At 39.1% G+C, this 25,147-nt stretch overlaps 1 protein-coding gene across 1 annotated transcript in view; it reads right to left on the reverse strand.

The window, feature by feature from the left end:
- LOC142152537 (tyrosine 3-monooxygenase-like) overlaps positions 1-25,059 on the reverse strand; it is a 38,198-nt gene extending 13,139 nt beyond the window's left edge. Inside the window, exons 1-8 of the mRNA XM_075209289.1 lie at positions 24,501-25,059; positions 20,461-20,635; positions 17,978-18,066; positions 13,840-13,907; positions 10,045-10,095; positions 7,773-7,918; positions 6,162-6,297; positions 5,902-5,971 (exon numbers count right to left, since the gene is read on the reverse strand). Of these exons, the coding sequence (XP_075065390.1) occupies positions 5,902-5,971; positions 6,162-6,297; positions 7,773-7,918; positions 10,045-10,095; positions 13,840-13,907; positions 17,978-18,066; positions 20,461-20,635; positions 24,501-24,710 (945 nt within the window). The 5' untranslated portion in view covers positions 24,711-25,059. The remainder of the gene's footprint in view (positions 1-5,901; positions 5,972-6,161; positions 6,298-7,772; positions 7,919-10,044; positions 10,096-13,839; positions 13,908-17,977; positions 18,067-20,460; positions 20,636-24,500) is intronic.
- Positions 25,060-25,147: the final 88 nt, after the last annotated feature.

Here is a 25,147-nt window from a genome sequence, read left to right on the forward strand (position 1 = left end):
TCACAGTAACGTTTTGTAACTAAGCCTTGGAAATATTTTTAAAATTAAAATATATTTAATCTAGCAAAGTCTCCGTGATTCTTTGTGAACTTACGAAGCCCAGGGAAGCCCATGCTACATGTATATGTGATTTAAGTGTGAAACATTAATAAGTGTTTTTGATGAACATAAGAACACCATAATAAATCCTTTGCGGTGGCAGAAAAGGTATATTCATTGCTAAGTGACTAAGGTGAAACCAGTCACTGCCAGCTGTTCAGATTGCTGTATCTGGGACATGCTGGGCGTTCATGACACACAGATTATTTACTATCTTTGTACAGATATACTGCGCATTGGAGAGCTGAATCTACTGCTGTCACAAATGCTTAATAAACTCCTACAGCATGGCATAGTCTTAAACTGTGGTGATATGAAGCAGGCACACATCCAACTTCTGCATATTTAATGGAACTGTGAATAATTTCCGGAAAATGCCTTTTTGTGAACAAGTGGTGCTATTACCAGACATGGCGTCTAAATAGGGACGTAATTGCTTAATTGATTCCCTTAGTTGGATAATTGTAGAAATAAGGAAATAAATGGTTTCCTGATGGCTTAATTGGTTCCATAATTGAATAACAAAGTAAATAAATGTTTTCCTCACATTTGTTTTATTATTACAGTAATGGCTTATTTGTCCCGTTATAGTAAACGCAGATATTTAGAGCATATTTTCGGAATAGATTCCAACTTAGAAACATGTCCAATCAGCTTTAGCCTTTATCAAACTTGTCAATACCCAGTCTTGGTATATACTGTGTTTATTCCCAGTTGTGGGCTGTGTATGCTGGTGCTATATAAAGAAATGTTAATAAATAGCAAATAAATGTAACATTGAAAAGCAAAATTAAAGCACTTGCGCGTTGCCAAGAACAATAGAGTTAGTTGACCCGCAAGGGTTGGGCTAGTAAAAAACACAAATAGTAAAATAGTGAATTTAATTGTATTACTATTTAATATGCAGCATATGGAATGCCGATAATAATAAGGATATGAAGGGGTCGGGGTGTTAGTTGTCCCGTAGATTTGAATAACAGAAATAATATGAGTGTTAAGAGATTATTAAAATATGTTCTCTACATCATAAAGAAGTATTAGTGCTACAAAAATTATATAGAGGCTGTATACCTAGAAGAAAGAATGAACTTGAGGATTATGGCCTTATGGAGTGTATGTAGTATACATATATTATTACTATTATTATTATCATCATATTATTAACATTATAGATTTGTAAGTCGCCACAGTGCTCCACAGCAACGTACAGTAGGGAAGGAAAAAATTAAACAGGGATGTACAAGGTAGACAAAATAAATGCAGACATTAAAACAAAGGGTATGAAGGACCCTGTTTATTAGAGAGTTTACATCCTAAGTGGGACAGGTCACAGCTGAAACAAGAGGAGCAAATGTGGTTCAGGGTGGAGATTGGGACAGTTGTGAGGGTGCATTAGTATGAAAGTATCATCAGAGGTAAGGTAAGCTCTAAAAAGATATATATATATATATATATATATATGTATGTATGTATGTACACATATATATTCAAGTATAATCCTGAGGGCCGTTTTCTCATCCTAATGGGCAGATCAGACATCTTGAAATAACCCTTGCTAACATCTATGCGCCTAATACAGGTCAGACGACTTTTTCTCACATTTTTTCTCAGTGTTACACCACACACGTTAATGACTGCTCCCTCAAGGGGGTGACTTTAATACGGTTATGTCACTTCCCTTGACAGATCAGTTACCAGACTCTCCCCCTCACCATCTCCACACACAAAAACTCAATAAAAACAGGTGACTGAGACCAGACTCTTTGACATCTGGCAAGCGCTCTATCCCTCATCTAGAGATTGCACATTCTACTAATACCCCCACCAATCCTATTCTCGGATTGATATGTTTATAGGTTGTACACATATATTCCAGCACATAAAGCAGGCCAACAACATTCCTAATGTGGTCAGACCATTCTATTTTATCACTCTCGGTCAACCTCTTTCATAACCCCCAAGGTAGGACCTCACGGAAGCTGAATGAGACTCTACTCAAATTATTTACATTCAAGGAGAATATCTCTGAAACCCTCAAAAACTAATTCGACCTTCGTACGAAAAAAGGAGCGTTCTGTAACACTTAGTAACCTGTCTGTCCAACTTAAAGACTTAGAAACCCTGCACAAACAATATAATTCATGCACATTATTCCAACATATTTACAAAAAAATAGAGGGGAAGTCCAATCAATTAATGTGGAACAGACCGAACGTCAACTACGCTGGAATTAGACTGAGAGCAAAACTGGCCACCCAAACAATTACCTCCCTCAGGGACAAAAAAGGTAATATTTCCTACAATCCTAGAGCCATCAATGACATGTTCCATAGCTACTAGGAGAACCTGTACAACTATCATGGGGGAGAACGCGCTTAGGAAGCTTACTGTCAGGCCATCCATACATACTTAGACAAGTGTTCTGTGCCCACACTGTCCTCCCAACAGATCTCTTCCCTAAACCGAGATATCACTAACGAAGAAGTTTCATTTGCCCTAAAATCGCAGAAAAATTTAAATCCCCAGGCCCGGACGGTTTTCATGATGTCGTACTACAAAACATTTTCCAAAGACCTAGTGCCCCATTTGACTCACATGTTTAATAATATATTACAAGATGGGAAGTTTCACAACAAATCCACTCGATCCACCATAGTGGTTATCCCCAAAGCTAACTGTCACTGTCATCCGCTTTCTCCTTGAGCAATGGCATGAGACAGGGGTGTCCCCTAGCGCCACTGCTGTACGCATTGTGTATTGAGCCTTTGGCAGCGGCTATCCGGCGAAACCCGGAAAAAAACGGGATTCAAATAGGGTCATGCCATTTCAAACCATCTTTATTTGCTGATGAGGTCTTGTTAACGCTTTCTAACCCCCTAATCTCGCTTCCGAATTTGCTCAAAGAGCTGGCGAAATATGGTTCCCTGTCGGATTACAAAATAAATTATTCTAAATCAGAGGCCCCGTCGCTCCAAGTCTCCAGATCATTTAATGCCGTGCTAGATTCTTGTTCACTTTTCAATGGCGCCCTCAGGCCCCACACTTTTTAGGGGTCCAGATCACTAAAGAGTACAAACAGCTGTTTCAGGCCAACCATACCCCTCTTCTTGAATCAATAAAACGAGACCTTCTTAAATGGGACTCGCTGTTTATCTCCTAGTTCGGCAGGATTAGCTTCATCAAGATGGACGTCCTATCCTGGCAAATTTGCAATCAATCTGTGGCAGAATATTTGGCAGGGGAAAAAATCGAGGATCAAACGATCCTGAATAGTCCACTCAATCTGGGGGATATGGACTACCGCTCTTTTATCGCTACTTTCAGGCGGTTTTCCTCAGCCTTATTATCTCCTGGCAGTCAGCCTAACTAAGAGATGAGTCGACCTAGAAAACGCACTTATACCAGTTAACACTCCGAAATTTTTCCCCTGACTCCCCTGGAACCAAAGACCGTCAGCTGTTTACTCTCACCCCACTATTCAATTTACACTTGATGTATGGGATATGGGTCAAGCTTCACAAGATATGGAAACTCACAACATTTCTCTTCCCCCCTCACGCTGTTATGGCATCACCCAGATTTTCCCATTTGCAGAACTCTGGCATCACTCAGTTCATCCACATACTGGGTGAATATGCCCCACAGACCTTCCCGGATCTGAGAGAGAAAACTGGCCTTCCTTCATCCTTGTACTTCGCTTATATTCAAATACACGGCTTTATACAAGCCAAATGTAAAGTGACTAAACTGCATATGCCAACAGCTTTTGAGAGGAGTTGTATATACTGGATTGGAGCACCAGGATTGGTACCCCTTGTTTTTCATGTTGAAGTTGACCTCATTGAACCATTTGAGACTGCATGGGAAATTGACACTCAGAAAACACTGGATCAGTAGGGATGGTCCCAGCTCAGACTTCCAGAATTTCCAAGATATCCATTAATACGGTGATTAGAGAAAACACCTACAAAGTACATACGAGGTGGTATATATGGTTCCAACAAAACTACACAATATTTATCCAGGGACATCGGATCTGTGCTGGAGAGCCTGTGGGATTGTGGGGTCTTTCTTTCATATTTGCTGGCTTTGACATAGCATTTACAATTTATAGATCCAGTCCTTTGCTCTCCTCACCAGAATTTTTGGCGTGGAGGTAATTCCGGATCCAGTGGTCATGCTGCTGTGCTCCCCAGTCAAATCCCCTACTAAACACATGTTTGTGCCACGACGCGTATGCAGATAGCAAAAGAGTAGAAGTCCCCCAACCGTCCAGGCCTCCAAAGCATAGTTTCTTGGGTATAGTACATGGCCTCAATGGAATATATCACCAGTCTCCTTCATGACAAAATACCACACTTTCACAAAGTGTGGGACCCTTGGTACTCCTTCTACCATTACTCATTGCCCAGTATCTACTAAAATGCTTCACATGTCTCCTATTTTTCTTCTTCTGTTTACTTCTGCACCTAATATGCCCCGCAGAGACAGAGACGGGACTCCCCCTCGGGGCAGTTCTTACCCCCTTTTATGGGGACCAAATTACCTTCTACGCTTTTCTGTGCTCTAGGAATGTTAACGCGTGGCACGCATTGCCTCTTGGGACCACACTGAACCCCCTCCTCTTTCTTTACTCCTTCTAAGCTTTTTCTTTTCCATCCCCATTCACCCTTCCCCTTCACCTCTTGTCCCTCTCCCCCTCTTCCTTCTCTCTCCATCCCTCTTCCCTTCATTTCCAGATAGGGAAATATATATCACAGAAAACAAAAATAAAAAATCCAATGACATGTATCTTCACTAAGAGGAAATTATGCAATATGGACGACACTTTCCTGTTTTACCGGCCCATTACTACGGACACCGCCTTTGAAACTGTTGCACTGTCAATGTAATGCCTTCCATCTGGTTTTTTTTTCTGTATCATTCTCCTTTCTATACATATATTGGAATGCATGTTGTTGAAGAAAATAAAGAGATTTAAAAAAAAAAAAAAAAAAGATGGAATTATTTAATATATGGGATGCTTTGCTGCATTTCTGCTTGTTTTTCCCTCCTCTGATACATCTTATTTTGCCTTATTTTACCTTTTGCTCTCTCGAGTAATGTAAATATTTTGACAGGCCCTGCAAAGGAAGTACTATATCCATTTATCTACATCAAATCTTTTTTCTGCCCTGTGTATACAGACACCATCTCATCCTCCTTGGCAAGCATTACTAGAGCCATATGAATACATTTTCTATAAATATGACATCCTATGTATCTTTATGAAATCGTACTTTTTATTTGTAAATATAACCATATTGTGTTTCCTTTCCCATGGCTACATTTAGGCCACCTGTATAACCACTGATATGTCTCATTTACTGCACCTTAGATATTTGTTATATGTGTCACACCTATTACCAGCATGTGCAAAGCTCTCTTCTGATGATGTCTGTTTTCTGCCTTTATTGACATATATGCCATCTATGGACTGACTACTGGTGAATATTTCTTTACAGATTATTCCTATAATCATCATAGTGTAAAATGATTGTATTGTAAAATAAATTTATATTTTAATTTTCAATATTGGCTCCACTTTTTTATTCTGGGGGCAATGTTGTTTTTACTTGTATCTCTTATGTCAGATGTGGTTGTCTGTCCCAGCTTCAATTATATGTCTATTTGCATCATAATTAAAACGTGGGATTTTCATTTACTTTTTGTCGGAAGGTTCATAAAAGGCTGAAATGTTTTTAGGCTCATAGTAGTATGTCATCAAGTATCCACTGATTAATTTTACAATGATGTTTTTACCTGTGAGAACTGGGCAAACTCTTTATCAGCGAGCATTGGGATGTGGCCCAGGAGTTCATGGCAGCAGTCACTGAGGAAATAACAGATGGATTTATCATATCTATACATAACATTTCATTGAGAAACAAAGCACGGTATTACTATGCCGTATACATTGTATGTAGTGCAAAAAAAATCAAATTCATGAATGGTGAAAACAATGGGTCTGTGCCGCTAGCACAGAGTACAAGACAGTAACATTTGCAGGGTAGTTTACTCACGGTTCTGGCGAATGCATGGCGGCTGAGGGATGTCTCAGGTATTGAGTACTTGGGAATACTCGGAAAGCTAGACATGCCAGGAAATCTCGTGCACAGAGCAAACCGGCTGTGGGTCTCAGCTTGAACCCAGTTCTCTCTATAGAGAACAATACAACAAGCAAAAAGGTGGCATACAAGGAGAATCTAAAGAGTTCAACTATTATCTAACCCTCTATCCCAACCTCCATCTGATCCTGTGCTCAGGGTTGTGACTTTACTGACGGTAGTTGTGTATGGCAAAAAGTTTTAGGCACAGCAAATTATAGGGATTTTTTTAAAGGAAATTTATTTCTTGATGCTAAAGTCAAAATAAGTGGTATTTACCTTGGTAGATCTAATAATTCCAAATTTGACTCCTAAAATGCATAGAAGTCATATACAGTTTATATTCGTTTGTATAAGCAATGAGTAGGGTTATATTTCAGTTACTCCTCCATCTCTGCCTTAATCCCCATCTAAGCCTATGTGCTAATATCCATCAAATACTAGTACCAAACTGCATCTATTCCTATATCATATCCACTGAAGTCCCCGCCATTCTGAAAATCCAGATCTATAGCCTAGTGAGCCCACTCTATGGCCGTTCATGACCCTAGAGACCATGAATGGCTAACTTGTCCCATAGGGCCATTATATATATATATATATATATATATATATATATATATATATATATATATATATATATGTATATATATATACACGTTAACCCGTGCATGATACTCATGCATTCTAGTCAAATCAAGCTACTTAAGGTGTTAAAAAGGTTCTTGTCATGAATTTGGGCCTAGCCCAGGCCTCCTCAGGGGAAGAGTGTTACTTCCCGACGCAAGCGCCCTTTTTTAACGTGGTTTTGTCCACATGTCACCACCTCATCATTTTTCTCCATCACCTCCTCCTTCATCTTCATCGCCACATCCTTCATCAAGCTACTTAAGGTGTTAAAAACTCCCCACTTTCACCCCTGGCAACCACCAACCACTCCCAACTGTCACTTCTCCTTCAAGAAATATATAGGTCAGTGTATAACTCTGCCCAGCAGGTGGTGCTGCAACTTGGTTTTGTTTTTTTCACACACGCCACTAGGCATTTATATAATAGATTTGTATCATTTCACTTGTTTTTGGTGATGGTGGATGTTATTTTTATTTATTTATTAATACTTATGTAGCGCTAACATACACAGTAAAGAAAAGATAGGGTATTGACATATAAAGATGCAAGGGGCTCTGCTTGCAAGCGTATAATCTATGCATGTTGAAAATGTTTTTATTGGAAATAGTGGTTTCACCTTCTTTAAAATAATGTTTTGTAATGTTAATGTTTTTTAAATAATGACCTGTTACAATGAATAGACACAATGATAGTGCAGATTAACCATTTAAATCACCATAAGAGTTTTTAGAAATGGCAAATCGACATCTCTCACCTGCCTGAGGATGACTAAAAGGAAGTGAGTGACTCCTTCCCCCACATGAGTGTTTATCCATAGGACATAGATAAAATGGGACTTTGGCCATCTGATTCATGTTGCAGGTGCTTGTTTGAGGTGAAAATCTACCTACCACCTACCTTTTAAAAAATTTGACACGTTCTGAAGTTGAGGTATAGCATTTTCTGTAAATCCACAGTATTTTTCGAGCTGTTGAAAGGCTTCTAAGTATTGCTTGCAAGCATAATTTGGATACAGACTGCTGAGGGATTTGTAGACTTGATTCCTATAAGTATGATAATAATCATATTTAAGATTTTACTTCTAGCATAAGCTACATTTAAAGCAGCAATGTTAGTCTAAACACACAGGTGGACTTGTGGAATTAAGGTTAAAGTATCTTTACAGTGATTTTTAGCCATGCATCTAACTACTGGTAATTTGTGCTGTGTTTACTACATGGTGAATTCAGCATTGATAGCTGTAAATAAAGTGTTCAGTTATCCCTATAGTAAATATGATCATATCATCATATTTATTAGACATTTTCTAACACTTCAATAATAAGGAACAAGGTCCATCAATCACTTAAAAAATTGAAAATATGTTAACTATGTGAGAGGATGTTCCCCGGCTGTGGAGCCCAGGAAGAGGGTGAAGAGAGGAAGAGGAAAAGACTCACCTGTCCTGGGAAATGGTGAAGGTAGGCTCCCCTTCTTTTTCCCTGCAGGTCCTGGCGCTGGTTCTGATGCTGGCAGCAGCGAATTGGAAACAATTTGTTGCCAACCAACCGGCAACCGGAGTGGTGAGCCAATCTTGGATCACCGTAAGCTATTTGAATTTTTGGTGCCGCAGCGACCCAATCGGGGTTTCCCAGATCACCAGTCTGCACCGGCGCGATGGCTAATATATAGATGGTGAGGTGAGGATGGAAAGGGAAGGGCACCAGACAGCAGCCCTTGTCAGGGCTAAGAGCGCCCCTGCCAGTATGACAAGAGGAATAGAAAGGATTTCCACTGCAGAAGGCCAGAGCAAGGTAAGGCCCCTGTGAGCATACCTCTCCCAGGCCTGCACTTTTCACACTCTTTTCTTTTTCAGTGGCACAAGGCACTGGTACATCATGGGCACTAGACTCGTTTGTCAGCAGTGGGCGCAAAGCCCTGGAAAATTAGGATTGGTTAGGTAATATCCTTGGGCGCATATATAAATTCAGGCTGTAGACCTATGAGGGAATTCATTCAAACTTTAGGCCTGTGGTGGCAATTAATTCAGGCTTTAGGCCTGTGGTGACAAGTCAGTTCAGGTTGTAGGCCTGTGATTGTGAAGGGGCATTAGGCAAACAATTGTTGGTGGAAATTCGTACAGTGAGACTGCACCTGGTCTGTTCCACTGGATGGTAACTGAGTGGCCATTTGTGAGATGGTCAACGTAAAGTATTGCCCTGTACTCTATAGAATAGTACTGTACAGTATTGTGTGTATTTTCCTGGAATTTCTTTCCAGGATCCAGAAGTCAGGCCTCCATTAAAGATAGTATTTTGGTATGCGTATCCTCCGACTGCATTCTGCATTGGTGTCTATGTGACAGAAGGGTTTTGAGCTAGAGTAGTGCACCACATCTAGTTTGAATAGCATTATAGTTGTGCAACGTCTTATCACACAGATTGTTGTTAGGAACAGGGCGTGGTTTTCTTGTTGCTGTTTTAGCGCTAGTGTGGGAGGCACATTTGAGAGAGTAGAAAGCTCTGCGGGTGGGCTGTGTTGTGTCTCCCTGTTTCCTAGGCACCAGTTTGAAGGGTTAGAGACAGCCATCAAGAGGAGGCGGCCACTAGATCCCAGTGAGCAACATTTTCCGGTTGCGCCCCTCTCTTGGTGGGACCCTCACCTATACAACGGTGAGTAGGGTATTCAAGTGGGATTTTCCCCTGTCCTAAATATCCGAAATCCTGCGCCCAGGCCCAGAACAAAATGAGGTGTCAGCAATCTGGGTAAAGTTAAGTGTCTCTACTCCCTGCCAACACCTGGGACACCCCCTCTTCTTCCATTCAGTATTTCTACCCTTCAGTAACCTGCCTGGTTTCTTCCCTGGACTGAAGTGCTGAGGGGTCCGTATGACAAGGTGGGACCAGGGGGCTTGTAGTGATGTGTGTAAGGTGTTCCCATAGCCGTCCCATAGGACTGGGTAAGTACCTTGGGTAAAAGCATCTACGGGTAGAGATGTATTTCTTCCCAGGCGTCCGTTACATTTACATGGTATAGTTCCTTTTTTTGTTGCCATCCACTGTGCATTGATTCCACAGTACTTTATGCAGCTTAATCTCAATATAAAACACATTATCGAACTCTGCTGTAGAAAGTGGTTAGATGGTACAAGCATTTATACATTTTTTACAATGATTTATTTCTGGCTCACCAAGTGGCAGTTTCTTCAGCTGTGTATTCAACTATTGGCAAATCATCTCCACTAAAACAAACAGAATAAGAACATATGAATTCTTCAACCATTTCATAGCTCACCCACTACCCCCATATTTATGCAGTATATACAGTGACAGTATTTTGCTTATACTTTCAAAGATATAATACATATCTGTACATAATAATTGAGGTATTTGGCAATTACTACCACAAGCTGCTTTAATTGCACTCTACAGAGCACACAATGGTTTCTGTTTGTGTTGTTCCTTCTCCTATTACCCAGGCAAGCTAGTAAGGAGAGACAGCTGGGTAGTGGTTACTTTTTGACTATAGTACTGCTTTGAAAATCCAGAAAAGTTAATGTGTCCTTAAAAACAATGCCAATCATAACCTCACACTACTAGAGTATTAAATCATGGTCCAAAAGCTACTTCATAGCTAATAAAAGAGTTATTTTTATTTTCCATTATGTTATTTGTTGTTATGGTATATCATCTGTGAAGACGTGTTTTTGTAACTATGTGCAATTTGCACATTTCTTTATATGCAGCATGTCTGGCACGCATTTCCATACAACACATGCACATAAAAAGTATGTACGCTCTATGAAGAATCAGTCGCATCTTAGAAAGGTGATAGGGGCGTGCATATATAGTCCAAGTACAGTAAGGGAGTGTTCTTGTGACAGAATCAGGTCTTGACAAAGACGCAAAATGTGGATTGATGATGATGATGATGATCAGCAGCCTTAGCTAGCCGCTTTATTATTTAGTTTCTGATTGGATGACTGTCCTCTTCGGCTAATTGTGTCTAATTCATTTGCATTGTGGCTGTATGATAATTTTCAGTATTTGCTTTATAAATATTATGCCAAAGATGCAGAGGTTTCTGGTGCTCAAATATGGTAAAGCGTCAGGAGTGGGGGTGTTTGTAAATGACACATTATAAAATATTTTTTCTGAACACTATACTCAAGAGATATTGGTGCCCATAAGGGGAAAAACATTATAATCTTTTGGGTACTGTGATTGCCGCATTCTATTAACACTGCAAACACACACTATAGGAAAGGTTTTTTTTTAAAGCTGTACTCAAGAAAAAACCACAAGCTATTAAAAGTTTGTGTTAATAAAATATTGTAATATATTATATTACAATTATCTTTTACTGATTTAGGGCTAGATTTACTAAGCTGCGGGTTTGAAAAAGTGGGGATGTTGCCTATAGCAACCAATCAGATTCTAGCTGTCATTTTGTAGAAGGTACTAAATAAATGAAAGCTAGAATCTGATTGGTTGCTATAGGCAACATCCCCACTTTTTCAAACCCGCAGCTTAGTAAATCTAGCCCTTATTATCATTATAGCATTAGGAAACTGTCTAAATGTAATGTTTGGAAATCTATTATACAGTATACCAGAAAGATCCACGTGATTGATTTGTTGATTGTAGTGTGTATTAAGTCATTAAGTGTGTCCCACAAAGTACACAAATCATAAGATACAGTACCGAAATCATACACACTGGTGACCTAACAGTACATTACTCATATGCAACAGAAGCAAAGACAATTTATCAGGCACTAGTAAATAAACTAGAATTTAAAACTGTTTACTAAACAGTGCCCAATGCATTTGCAGCTCCCAAAGTATCAATCACTGATATTACTACAAGATAAACAGCAAAAAATAAAGGAAATGATCAGAGCGCTGACACAACAAACAATTACAAAGTATTTATTAATAGCAATAACAAACAATACAGCAACGCTCTGCGTTCCTGATAAACCAACAAGTGCCAGATGAATGAACAACTTCACTTATATGAACATATGAACAGATATTATCAATTACATATCCATAATAGGCCTATTATCCGCAGTAAGTCTTAATACTGTCCGTCCAGGGCCGGTGCTAGCCTCCATGGTGCCCTAGGCATTTTTACAAAATCGGCGCCCCAGCCCCCCCCCCCCGCAACAATCGGCACCCTCCTCCCTCCTCCCTCCTCCCCCCTCACCCCGTCTTTCCTTACCTCACCACCGCCGCCTCTCTGCTCCGTCTCCTCCCCTCCACTCACTGACACTAGTGAGTGGAGGGGAGGAGACGGAGCAGAGAGGCGGCGGTGGTGAGCAATAGCCTCTTCCCCCCTCCCCGTGCATCTGAATGCTGTGCGGCGGCCATGACAGGTATGGTCAGCGGTCGCCGCATAGTTTTAAAGTCATTTTAAAGCCCTCCAGGTGCCCTCCAGACGGCCTGTGTCCGTCAGTAGTTTTATATATAATGTATAGGAGCAAATGTTGGTTATATGCAACAACCTGATGGAAATGTTAAATATTCAAGGGACCATAATGTATTGACTCTGAACTAGCTAAAATGTGCTGTCTTCATTGAGAAATATGGCATACTCTCTGTGGCTTACGCCCTGCTCTGAAACTTCACACAGCCATATCTTGCCCTGCCCGTATATGCCGAGTTGGATGTAAAATGCATTCAACTCTACTTCTGGCCCTGAATGCATATTATTTTATAAGATTCTTACCAGACAGTTAATACTGGTTTTCACATTCACTAGACATACTATACAGATTTAGTAGCCACCTGTGAAATATTAACCACACCAATAACTGCTTCTAAGCAGACTGTTCCCTCTCCGAATGGCATAAACATCTGACTTTGATTAATCCACTTAAGGAATTTCAATTATATTACATATGTAGGCTTTACGTTTAATATTGGCTACACGCAGGTAAAAGTAGAACTGAACAGCAATGAAACACTTAAAGGTATTTTACATATTTAGATGTATTTGTTTATTTTGTACCCTCTCCTGCAATGTTTAATAAAATAATTCATTATCTTTTGACTTCTTTTATTTTATTTACATACCTGCTAACAATTCCACTTAAAAGACCAGGGGCTATATTTACTAAACTGCGGGTTTGAAAAAGTGGAGATGTTGCCTATAGCAACCAATCAGATTCTAGCTGTCATTTATTTAGTGCACGCTACAAAATGACAGCTAGAATCTGATTGGTTTCTATAGGCAACATCTCCACTATTTCAAACCCGCAGTTTAGTAAATATACCTCCAGGATAATTTAGGCCATGCTCCAGTCTGAGCTAACCATGCCAGTCCTCTTGTTCTAATAGGCCACACACCTTGTGGCTGCTGAAAATTAAAATTATCCTGAGAAAGTCCTGACTGATACCATCTACAATATGGTTACTAGACATCTTTTTTTTGCAGGGACGGTCCCCAATTAAGGGATCCCGTATATCATTTACCAGAAATGTTTGTTTTTGGGGAAGTCCCAAACTCAAAGTTGCATTAACATCTGAATATGGAAACCTATGTGAATGTTACATAGTAACATAGAAACAAAGTTAATGAGGTTGAAAAAAGACACAAGTCCATCAAGTTCAACCTATTTTGGATCTCCTGCGATCCTGCACTTATATTTGAAATTGATCCAGACTAAGCAACTGCCAATCTGTTTCAATTGTGAAAATCTCCCCAGACCCAATATTGCAGTCTAATGTGTAATGTCAAATGTGTAATGTTTCATTCCAAAATCAGCTAAAAATTATTATTAAAAAGCGAAAGAGAAGTGTTGCACTGATCAGATAGAGGCATGTATGCAATCTCTCTATGGAGTCTTTGCTGCATACACACTCTTATGTCATTAGATCTCCAGGTGTTACATGGCATGACTTTCATAGCGAGATACATAGCAGTCTAATTTTCATTACATATGACTTTTTTTTAGTAAAAAAACAATTTTAACAACTTACTCTCTATACTTATATGCCAGCTCTGCAAAATATGCTCTTCGTTTCTTGTACTCCTGGTCACCATATCCCTATTACATAACAAAATGTAGAAGAGATAAAATATCTGCATACACCTCAAGCACAATCTGTCTATTCAGTTATATTCTCACGCTATGGACTTTCAGGTTATTGGAAATAAATTGAGTCTAAAGGGGTAGGAAATTCCAGACGCACTTGGGGAGTCATTTTGCCCTTTGCACTCCAGTATAAGAATAAGACAGCAATCTTGAATATACTTAATAAAATAAATACATTCTAAAATAATACTTTTGTATGGGATTCTACATACTAGAACACAATGGACCTGATTCAATAAGGAGAGCAAGGCAAAAGAAGGATTACATTTTCTCTTGGACAAACCATGTTACAATGCAAGGGGTGCAAATGAGTTTATTATTTTGCACATAGGGTTAAACACTGGCTGTTTTTTCATGTAGCACGCAAATATTTGATAGCTTTATTTTTACACTGAAATTTAAAGTTTATCTATGACATGCCCTATCCCAACTAGAAGTCTGTCCCCACATTTTAAATGTACCTCCCCCTCCAATGCAACATGGTTTTGCCAAGGTGCAAAGTTACTCCTTTTTTTGCTTTCCTTTCCTTAATGAGTCAGGTCCAATATGTACAAATATATGTGCTATTTCTACATTAGTAAAGCAGAACACTTATTTAATTGCTAATACATTTCTGCAACATTACTTACGTGAATTTGATCATGCACAGGAGAAAATTACATTGTCAGGTTTTAAGAAGGTTACGGAAATTAAATCATTTTAGTTTATATTGCCTCTTTAATTCCACTGAAAATCCCATAAAGATAACATATTTGTAACTATTACTGAAAAAGTAAAACTATAAAAACTTTAAAACTATCATTTTAATTGTAATTAACGTAACAATAAAAATCTATTTGAGGCATGAAATCTGATCATGATTACATGTTACAGTGATGAAAACATATTCAATCTTTGTAGCAAACGCCCGCCACCACCACAACCACCACCACCACAGCCCCCAGCTGAATAGAGCGGTCTGTGCATACATGGGAACAGCTCTGCTTCCTGCCATATGGTGCTAGTTACTTAGCACATCCCCACCCAGGGAAATCATCTCTCAGTGCTTTACTAGATGACATTTTCTTGGTTCCAGATCTGACAGCACTGGATGTAAAACATCCTAATTTCCATGTAAATGATCTGTCTGGGAAAATTATATAATACTTGATTCACATAGTAATTATATGTGAGCCAAAGGTCTTAGCATTGTGGCTTCCTTACAAATCTGGTTGTGATGAGCAAAGTGTCTTGTTAGTTTTATGTGTATGCATATCTGGGGCAGTGAAATGTTCTGCAGACTGACTGAAAATCATTTTGGCATATGTGGTGATTTACAGGCAAACTAAGAAAGAAACCCTTTGCTATTTTATTACATATGAAAACTGTTGAAGTGCTTGTAACTAGTGAAAAAAAAAATATTCACGACATGCAATGAAAAACTATCAGTTTCCTGGAAGTGACTGGGATTCTGACACAGATAGGGTATTCAACAAAACTACAGATAGAAAAGTGTAGGGAATATTGGTGTTAGAAGGAAGGAACAGTAACCAACCACAGACAAACAAGACACTAGTGTTACATAGTACCGCATACAAAGAAGGGAAGTGGGCTCAGGTACGATGATGGCAAAACACCTGCAGGGGCGAGCTGGCCCGGGTGGCAGGGGGGCATCGGCGGTGTTAGGGCCGCTCCTCGATTGCAAAATCTAATGATTTTGACCTGTGGCCGCATCCCATGACACGGGATGCAAAGCGTCAGCGCACAGGCGGCCGCATCACGTGACATGCGATGCGGCCGCGTCATTGGACGCCCCCCAGGCTGATATATCCCAGCCCGCGCCTGAACACCTGTGACAATAAGTCAGTAGTTTGTCACTTATGACTTGGATAATGTACTTGTAGTCAATTAATTAATAAAAGGGCCTTTGAGACTTGGATTATCTGACACACTGTGCACTGCATGGATGACACAGGATCTTCAGGGGGCATGTTTTATTTGGAAAGGTTAATATTTACATTTATAACATGAATGGGAACTGCTTTTCTGTACCCTCTGACACTTTCCTTTAATTTCATCCTACAAAAGAAGATCAAGTACTTACTCTACTCTACTATGTCTTCTTGATCATATACCCTCATAAATCATTCAATCTCTGTCTCCTGTGCTCCTCCCAACCTTAACTGTAATCAAGTTATGTCCACTGGTATCTTTCCATCATTATTCAAGCACGTAGGGAGTATCCCTATTCTGAAAACAAACTACTTCTGACCCAAACTCTCTTTCAGATTACCATTCCATCTCTCAGCTCCCATGCCCTACCAAGCTTCCTGAGAAGCTTGCCTGCATAATTTACATTGGATTTTGGGGGACACAGGTATGCATATGATACCCATATGTATCTAGCCTCTTGGGATCTTACACAATCTGTGTTGTCCAATATTGCGGAATGTCTTTCTGCCATTTTATCTTAAATGTCCTCTAGCCTTCTAAAAATTCAATCTTTCAAAAACGAAGGTACTAATGTTTTTACAAGCCAACAGAAACTACCTACCTGATATCTGTTTTGCTGACAACCCAATATTAAACCATAACAGCTATGCTTATTGCCTATGTGTCATTGTCAACTCAGAACTGTCTTTTGTTCCCCAAATCCAACTGTATCTACATCCTGTGACAAACATCTAAGAACTTTTTCCAGAATATACTCACATCTCACACAAGGCACTGCAACAACATGAATTCATGCACTAATGCTAGTCCTTCCCTACTGGTCTTCCCCTAACCAGACTTTCATGACTACAATCTATTTTGAATACAGAGACTAGTTTAATTTTCCTTGTAAAACATTCTTCTGCTGCCCAAGATCTGCATTGTTCATCCACACTCATTACCTGTTCCCAATCTTGTTTACTGGACTTTTTTTGTTGAGCTGCACCCACTCTGTGGAATATCTGCCTTCATACAACAAGTCTTTCCTCTTGTCTCCAAACCTTTAAGAGTTCCCTGAACACTCACCTCATAGGACAAGCTTATCAAATTTCTCATCCAACCCAGGCTATTATAGCCAACTACCATCCCTCTACACATTCACACAACACTTATATGTATTGTCTTTCTATACTCAAACAACCCTCTGACCCTCAAACAACCATCTGACCCCAAACCAACATTGCTGTGTGACTGGGCTTTGTAACCTCACAAATGACTTTTTCCAGTTGCAATCTTGTTGGACTAATATGTACTGAAACAGGGCCGTCTTTCCCATTGGGCACAATGGGCAGGTGCCCGGGGGCCCTGCAGCCCAGGGGGGCCCGTCGGAGGCAGCAAAAAAAAAAAAAAACCTGGGAAAAAAAAAAAGACAATACTTACCTTGCAGTCAGCTGGCGATCTGGCTCCCTCCATGGTCTCCTACTCCGTGCGGCGCTCACAGTGCATGTCGGGCGTGATGGCGTCACGCCCGCCCGACATCCATTGCGGAGCGCGACGGTAGAGGAGACCATGGAGGGGGCCGGATCGCCAGCTGACTGCAAGGTAAGTATTGTCTTTTTTTTTTTTGCCAGGTTTTTTTTTTTTTGCTGCCTCCGATGGGCCCCACCGGGCTGCAGGGCCCATATATATAATATTTTTTTTTTTATATATATATATATATGTATATATAGGGGCCCTGCCGGTGCACTGCTGTGCCCGGGGGCCCAAGATGTTGTTAAGAGGGCCCTGCACTGAAACTCATAAATCAAACTTCGATCTTCTTATAGACTGTACAGTTGCAAGCAGGACCATCTTACCTCTTTGTATGTCTATTCTCATTTGTAAAGTGCTGCACAATATGTTACATAAATAAATGTTAATAAATGAATATATAAATATTAGCCATTGACTTCAATAAAACAATGGTACATTTAATGCCTCTAGCATTCAATAACATTTGAACAAAATTTGGGACTGTCCTTATTTGATTTATAAGCAATTTGTAACACATTTTTAAACAATTAATATGTTTGTGTTGTGTCCATGACATGAGATCTTATTTTCATACTTACAGGATGATCTTGGTCAAAATTTGGTTCAAATTTCACAATTAGGTTCCAACACATGTCTAAGTCCTGGACTTTTCTTGGAAATGAAGGCACTGTTTGGAGAACATAATAAAATGTACATATAAGACACAACAATAGACAGCATTTGTTCTATATTCATGAAATGTTCATCATACTTTCCCTTGAAATTAATATAAATGTATATAGTGGCCTTCTGAACCTGGTGTGACATACAATTAATATGATTTTATATTGTCAAGGCTTTATTTATATTTGAAAAAAGAATAAAAAAAACTTAAAAACATGTTTATTTTGCCCACTGGTCAGTACAACCTTAGACGTGTTCCCACTTTAATTATATAATAAAAACAGCCCAATTTTTGGTACAATATTATTTTTAAATTCAATGGGCTTGTATAGCCTTCTTATTCAATATGTGTTTAGTGTGCGTTTTGTCCCCAATAATAAACCTGTTTTTCTAAAATAAAAATCTATTTGATTTGCTTTTTTTCTTTTAGTGATTATTACATATATTGAGTAATTACTTTCATTGCTTTTAACACTACTTTAAGTGGTTTATATAAACCTATGGATGAGTTAAGTGAATCAGTTTGCATTCTTTTAGTCCCTTAAATTCTTGTTACGTGAATGGATGCACAAAGCAAGTTTATTAAAATATTCCTAATTCTTCAAAATTATTCTCAATATACAAAAAGTTCAAAAAATGTATGGAATTTGGTCTACAGTACAAACCAGTTCACAATTTCATTGTTGTACCTTAAAGGAATATTTGACACTGAGCATACTTTTAATCATTGCTATCACAATGACACATAGTTTTTACTTGATCACTTGGTACAGTTAATGCTTTCAACAGTAAACCAAGGCATCATGGAACAGGAGCACATAGGGCTCAAGGAAAAAGTTGGCTGTGTATCAAATTTTAATATAGAATATAATAATGGACCATCCATGCATAATCGTGCAGCAAATTGTAATAAACAAATGAAATCAGGTGCTGTAACAAGTAGTGCTGGTCCTTGTCATGCTTTGTGTGAGGCTTTAGTGGCGCCTCCTGGTAAATTAGCACTCAGGTTAAAACCCAAGAATATTTGACCCAATGTAGCAACTCTTGTTTTTTTAGAATTAGGACTACCCTATTAGCAGAAGTGCTGTGAGGCGGTTTACCATATATTTGCAAATATTGCATATTATTTGCAAACAGGAGGCAGTTTTGCTTTGTCTTTTTTACTGGCTGACAACAGTGTGCTGCGGGATTTTTGTATGTGTCTCTTTTATATAGTAATAGATTAACTTAATTTTTTTGGTTTAGAGTTTGCAAGGGAGCAGGGATAGATCAAACTGTATCCAATAAGACCATTGGAATGCTCACAGCCTCCCAAAGTATTCATATGAGTGTGCTGGAGACAGTATCCTGTCCAGGAGTGTAATTATGTTAGTGAGAGCAAGGCTGTACATCAGGGGAATGAAAGTCAATTTGAAGGTCACAGCCTGAGAGCTGTACAGTGTAAGAAGGAAGGCCATCTAATAGCACAAAGTAGTTGTGAAACCGATGTGAGAAGATTGTGTGTCAGAAAGATGTATCACTGCCATTGTATTCACATGCGCAGTCATGGAAAGTTGCTCTTCCCCCACTTTAACAAAGGTTATAGCCAAGGTCCAAATTAGTTTTGAGATGGAGACCTTGGGCACTTCCTACTCCACTGCACCATCTTCTCCATTGATGAAATGGCTTAATTGCCATGTATATGTGACCAAAGGGGACGGTGCCCAACAGCCTGTTCCTGTTCTTCTCATCCGTATAATGCTCCTTCTACTACTCGGTTGAGACCCCACAATCCACCCAGGTAGAGTTGTGATTTATCATGTTCCTTCCCACTGTGTACCTCTTTTTTCACCCTGCTTTTTTGTGTGTAACCCCTTACCCTTTTGCTTTCTGTACCCCAATATTTTTTGACAAAATTGAATAAAAACTGATTGCTGGGAAAAGAAAGATGTATCACTAAACAAAGCATTGCTTCTACACCACTCGTATATACATTTACTGAGTCCCTTTTTATTTTCTAGGCTTTCCCATTAAATATCATAAACAATGTGATGGTCATTTAGAGTTTTGTACAATGTTTAGATTTTGAAGAGGTGGAACAGTGAATTAATAATCATTGCTTCTTCAGTTGCTCTCAGAGGTTTATTTTATAGAATTGAAAGTCACAAATTGTGAAAATATCACTTACTTTTCAAAGCCCAACTCATACAATGTGTGTAATGAGTGGTGAATTGGAATATGTGAAGATGATCATTGTCAATTAATGTGAAATCAGATAAGTGATAAAGTCAAACTATTAATCAAAACAATATTGTCTGGAGGAAAGATTCACAGTGAAATATGTTGCTGTGGGTATGTGTAACTCTTTTTATTAAAACATCCTACATAGTTAAAAATATTAAATGAAGAATGGACTTACATATTTTATCCCTAACTATTTTCACGTCACTTGCCACCCGCTTTAAGGCGGACATTAGAGTGTTGATGGAAGAGCTGTGGATGGAGCACTTCACAAAACACTCCAGATCTTCCTCGTTCTTCCTGCTGCTCACAGCAGGTCTGGTTTCTATGTGATAGATGAGAGCCCCATGTTTCTGAAAAAACATAAATACATACTAAAAACAGAATTATCTCCATCATCTATTTTTAATTAAGATATAGGTAAGAATGCCCAGCAGTATTTCAAATACTCTGCTAACCTCTAGTGGCAAGATCAGTGGTCGAATTGGACATTTAGAAGTAGTGGTATGAAAAATGTAAAAGGAATGTAAGTGAATGGAATGTGATAGTTTTACAATGAAGGCAGTAGGAGAACTGGCAGTATGGCATACCACCATATACACCCCCACTTCCACCACTGGGCATAACTAAATTAATCATTTGAAAATGATTTATATAAAATCTAAAAGGGCACACTACAAAGAGGAACTATGGAATTTTTCTTTACTTCTTTTATGTATATGAAAATTGTTTATGTACTAATGTTTTTGGTTGTTGTATTATGTCCTATACATTATAACTTTGGTCAATTTAGTCAGAAATTGAAGTACAATACTCATACAGAAAAAAACAGCAGCACTGGTATAAACTAATAATAATCTATGTGGGGTAATCGAGCAATGGAGCCAAAATGTGTCACTTAAATGATACTGGTAATAAAAAAGAATGGATGTAATAAAAAGTAAATAATTAATTAAATAATATCATATTTCGCAATTAGCTTCTTATGAAAACATATGGCTGTGGAGAAATGCGTCAGTCTAATTGCTGGAATATTATCAATATCCTGGATTGTGGTTTTAGTAGTTTCTACAAACAGATTATATATATCTGACACATATAACATATGCTGGAGAAGATCTTCAATGGTAAAAGTGTTTGAACACTATATGAGCATGTTATGAGCTGGCTGATCTTCACCATCTGTGCTGGCTACTTCTCTTTCAAAGACAATGATATATACAGTGATCCTTTTGCATTTGGATATTTAACTTCACTAGTGGGATGTTTTGTTTCCTAATTAAGAGGTCCTTTACAGCTGGAAACAACATTAATACAGATTGAAGTCTGATAATTCTGTGGTGGTGTGGGATGATATTACATTCCTACCTAGGAGACTATAAACAATATGATCTATATAACACACACAAAAATCTTGATTTTTTTGTCCATTATATAAGTAAATTTACCATTAATTATGTCAGTCTATGCCAGGGGTCGGCAACCCGTGGCACGCGGAGCTGTTTTCACTGGCACACCGCCCCCCAGGTCACGTCCTGACATCAAGGGGGAACGCTGTTTTCGGGAGCTCCAAGCTTCCGCCGCTGGTGTCTCTGGGGAACAGGTAGTTTCCTTTTGAACTGTAGCGCGCGTGCGGTCATTTATACAGCTACCGCAGCGCTACATTCTCTACCTACAGCCGCCTGCTTCTACCTCTTTTTCCCCTCTTCGCCTCCCTTCTGACTCATTATCATTGAGTGCCTCTCTCACGGTGCAGTGTAAAAGCGGAGCCTGAAGTAAGTTAGATCTCCCATCTGCATTACAACCCTGCCTTTTCCTGCCTCCATTTTTTCCTCCCAATGTGTGCCTCTGCCCCCCACTTGCATGCCTCTGCCCCATGAGTGCCTCTGTCCCTCCTGACCCATGTGTGCCTGTGTCCCCCTGCCCATATGTGCCTCTGTCTCCCCAGCCAATATGTGCCTCTGTCCCCGCTGCCCCATGTGTGCCTCTGTCCCTCCTGATCCATGTGTGCCTGTGTCCCTCCTGACCCATGTGTCCCTCCTGACCCATGTGTCCCTCCTGACCCATGTGTGCCTCTGTCCTTCCTGCCCCATGTGTGCCTGTGTCCTCCCTGCCCCATGTGTGCCTGTGTCCTCCCTGCCCCATGTGTGCCTGTGTCCTCCCTGCCCCATGTGTGCCTGTGTCCTCCCTGCCCCATGTGTGCCTGTGTCCCCCCTGCCCCATGTGTGCCTGTGTCCCCCCTGCCCCATGCATGCCTGTGTCCCCCCTGCACCATATGTGCCTCTGTCTCCCCTGCACCATATGTGCCTCTGTCCTCCCTGCCCATGTGTGTCCAAACTGTTTGTGTGTACCTGTCTTACATTGTGGCTGCCTGTTCCTTTCTCTCTCCCTCTTTGTGTGCATGCCTCCCTTGTTCCCCCATCCCATTTGTTTCCCCTTTTTTCCTATGTGCCCCCACAATCCACAGTCCTATTGCACAACACCTTCTACCCACTTGTCTTACACATCTCCTCTTTTCTCACCTTTTCTTTTGCTCTCCTGAATGTAGTAGGCAGCGTTGATAGCTGCCGATCTGAAGCAACGTAAAGGAACAAAGGCAAAACCGCATCCAGCGCCACATAACTGAACCTGAAAATTGTAACCTGAGGCTGGCGGGTAAGCAAAACTTTCCTTTAATAAATCGTATGGGCTTTTTCTTCAGCGGGTACCTCTGGGTATATTACTGCTATTGTTGGAGGGAACCCCTACAGGAGGCTTTTGCACAGTGAAGCCTATGTAACACAAAATATTTGTCCTTTGTGTGTATGTATATATATATATATATATATATATATATATATATATATATATTGGCACACCTGGGCTTTACGAGGTTTTAGCCGGCACACTGACAGAAAAAGATTGCCAACCCCTGGTCTATGCTATGCTCCAGATACACCAGGGGGTATATTTACTAAACTGCGGGCTTGAAAAAGTGGAGATGTTGCCTATAGCAACCAATCAGATTCTAGATGTCATTTTGCAGAATGTACTAAACAAATGATAACTAGAATCTGATTGGTTGATACTAATGTGAATTATTTTAAAGATGATATAATTGAATTAAGAAATTGTCATTTTAATTAAATGTATTTTTTTTTAAACTCAACATTTTTAGTGGCTCAATTTGGCTCACTGTTTCTGGATTATCCCACAATGATTAAGGCTATTGGAGTGCTGCTTTGTGTCTTTTACCTGTTACATTTAAAATATCAGCTGTGATATATTCTTCTATATAAACTACTAGCAATTATATTTATACCCATATTATTTATTTTTGCGCCAATTGTTTTCTGCTTTTGGTTAGCATATAGCATTATGACCACAATCAGACACAAACCCACAGCGCTGCTATTAATCACTGTATCATTACGCTACTATGTGGCCCATTATTGCTATTTATTTAAACTAATAATGTCATTAGTTCAGTACTCAGTATTAGAACTTCTATTACATTTGATGTGTTATATTGAATAATATTACTCTAGTGTAGATACAAATGATAAAATAAATCTCCCCTAAGCTGTGTGGTCATAATGTTTTATGTATGTTTTTGTATCTTTCATTTTTTAACATGATAAATCTGACAGAAGCCACCAAAAAGATTAGTTTGCAATTTTCTACCTTAATACTACATATCTTATATCCCTTTGTTGCTGCTGGATAATTATAAGCAAAAACACATGCAATGAGAATTCAGATTCACATTGTATGGAAAAAGATAATGTAGTTTAAAGTAAGTAAATTGCTGATATCAATGACATATTAGAAATAACTTGCGTGACTTAAGCAGTTTTAATTACAAAAAAAGCATAAAATGTTCTAAAACGATAAATATTTAAAGAAAAATATTTCTAAAGATAAAAGCATCTAAGAAATTATACTGCCATACAATCATTTTATGATTAGAGTAATACATTACGCTTGCAGCATTTTAATACTATTTCTGTGTGCCGCCTTTTGATATATATGATATATGTATAACACAAAAATAGACCAGGTAGTTTATCTAGTAGTATTTAGTACTAATTTGTAAAATAAGATCTTAAGTACCTTATCATACTATTCCTGTAACCTGTTGAATGATATGTTCTAAAGCATTAATGATATAGTTATTGAAGGAAAGCTGCGCTAACAAAATATACTCCATTATATGTCTGCATAGAAATCTTACTTTACCTCTAATACCTTGAGGTTGGTGGGAAGTGGAGAGGTGCTGGGATTGCTGATTGTGAAAATGATATTCAGGAAGCTGCTGCCTTCATCTGGATCTCCACTAGTTAAAGCCAAGGACTCCGGTGCAATCAGTCCTGACCCTTCCTTCTCCTTCCGAGCATCCTGAATGAGGCTCTGCTGTCTGTACTGAGAGGCTCCCACTTCAGACTTCATGGCAGATCTGTGCTCAGTACACAATGGTATGATGTAATGCAGTGGATCAAGGAACTACTGTATAATATGTTTCGCTGGAAAAAAATATTTTATAGCTAGCGAATATGTAGTAAGTTTAAAGCATATTTGTTAATAAAACAATGAAGTAGCCTAGTAAATAAATCATATTGTAAGTTTATTTATCATGTACCTGCTATCTTCAGCATTAAACTAGTGGAGAAACCTGAAACCCTTCTGCAGTAGATTAGAATGAGTTCTCCTGTCACTAATTACCGCAATTTATATAGTTGTCAGTGGTGGATTCTATGAATATTCATTTTTATATTGTCATTTATATCATGTTCTTCATGAATCGCCATTGGAAATTCACCTAATCAGAAGAACCGAAACATAATTTGTGTAGAAAACAGCCTAGAATAATTACTGTAATTCAGAAA

The sequence above is a fragment of the Mixophyes fleayi genome, chromosome 4, assembly GCF_038048845.1.
Source record: "Mixophyes fleayi isolate aMixFle1 chromosome 4, aMixFle1.hap1, whole genome shotgun sequence".
Classification (NCBI taxonomy): Eukaryota; Metazoa; Chordata; class Amphibia; order Anura; family Limnodynastidae; genus Mixophyes; species Mixophyes fleayi.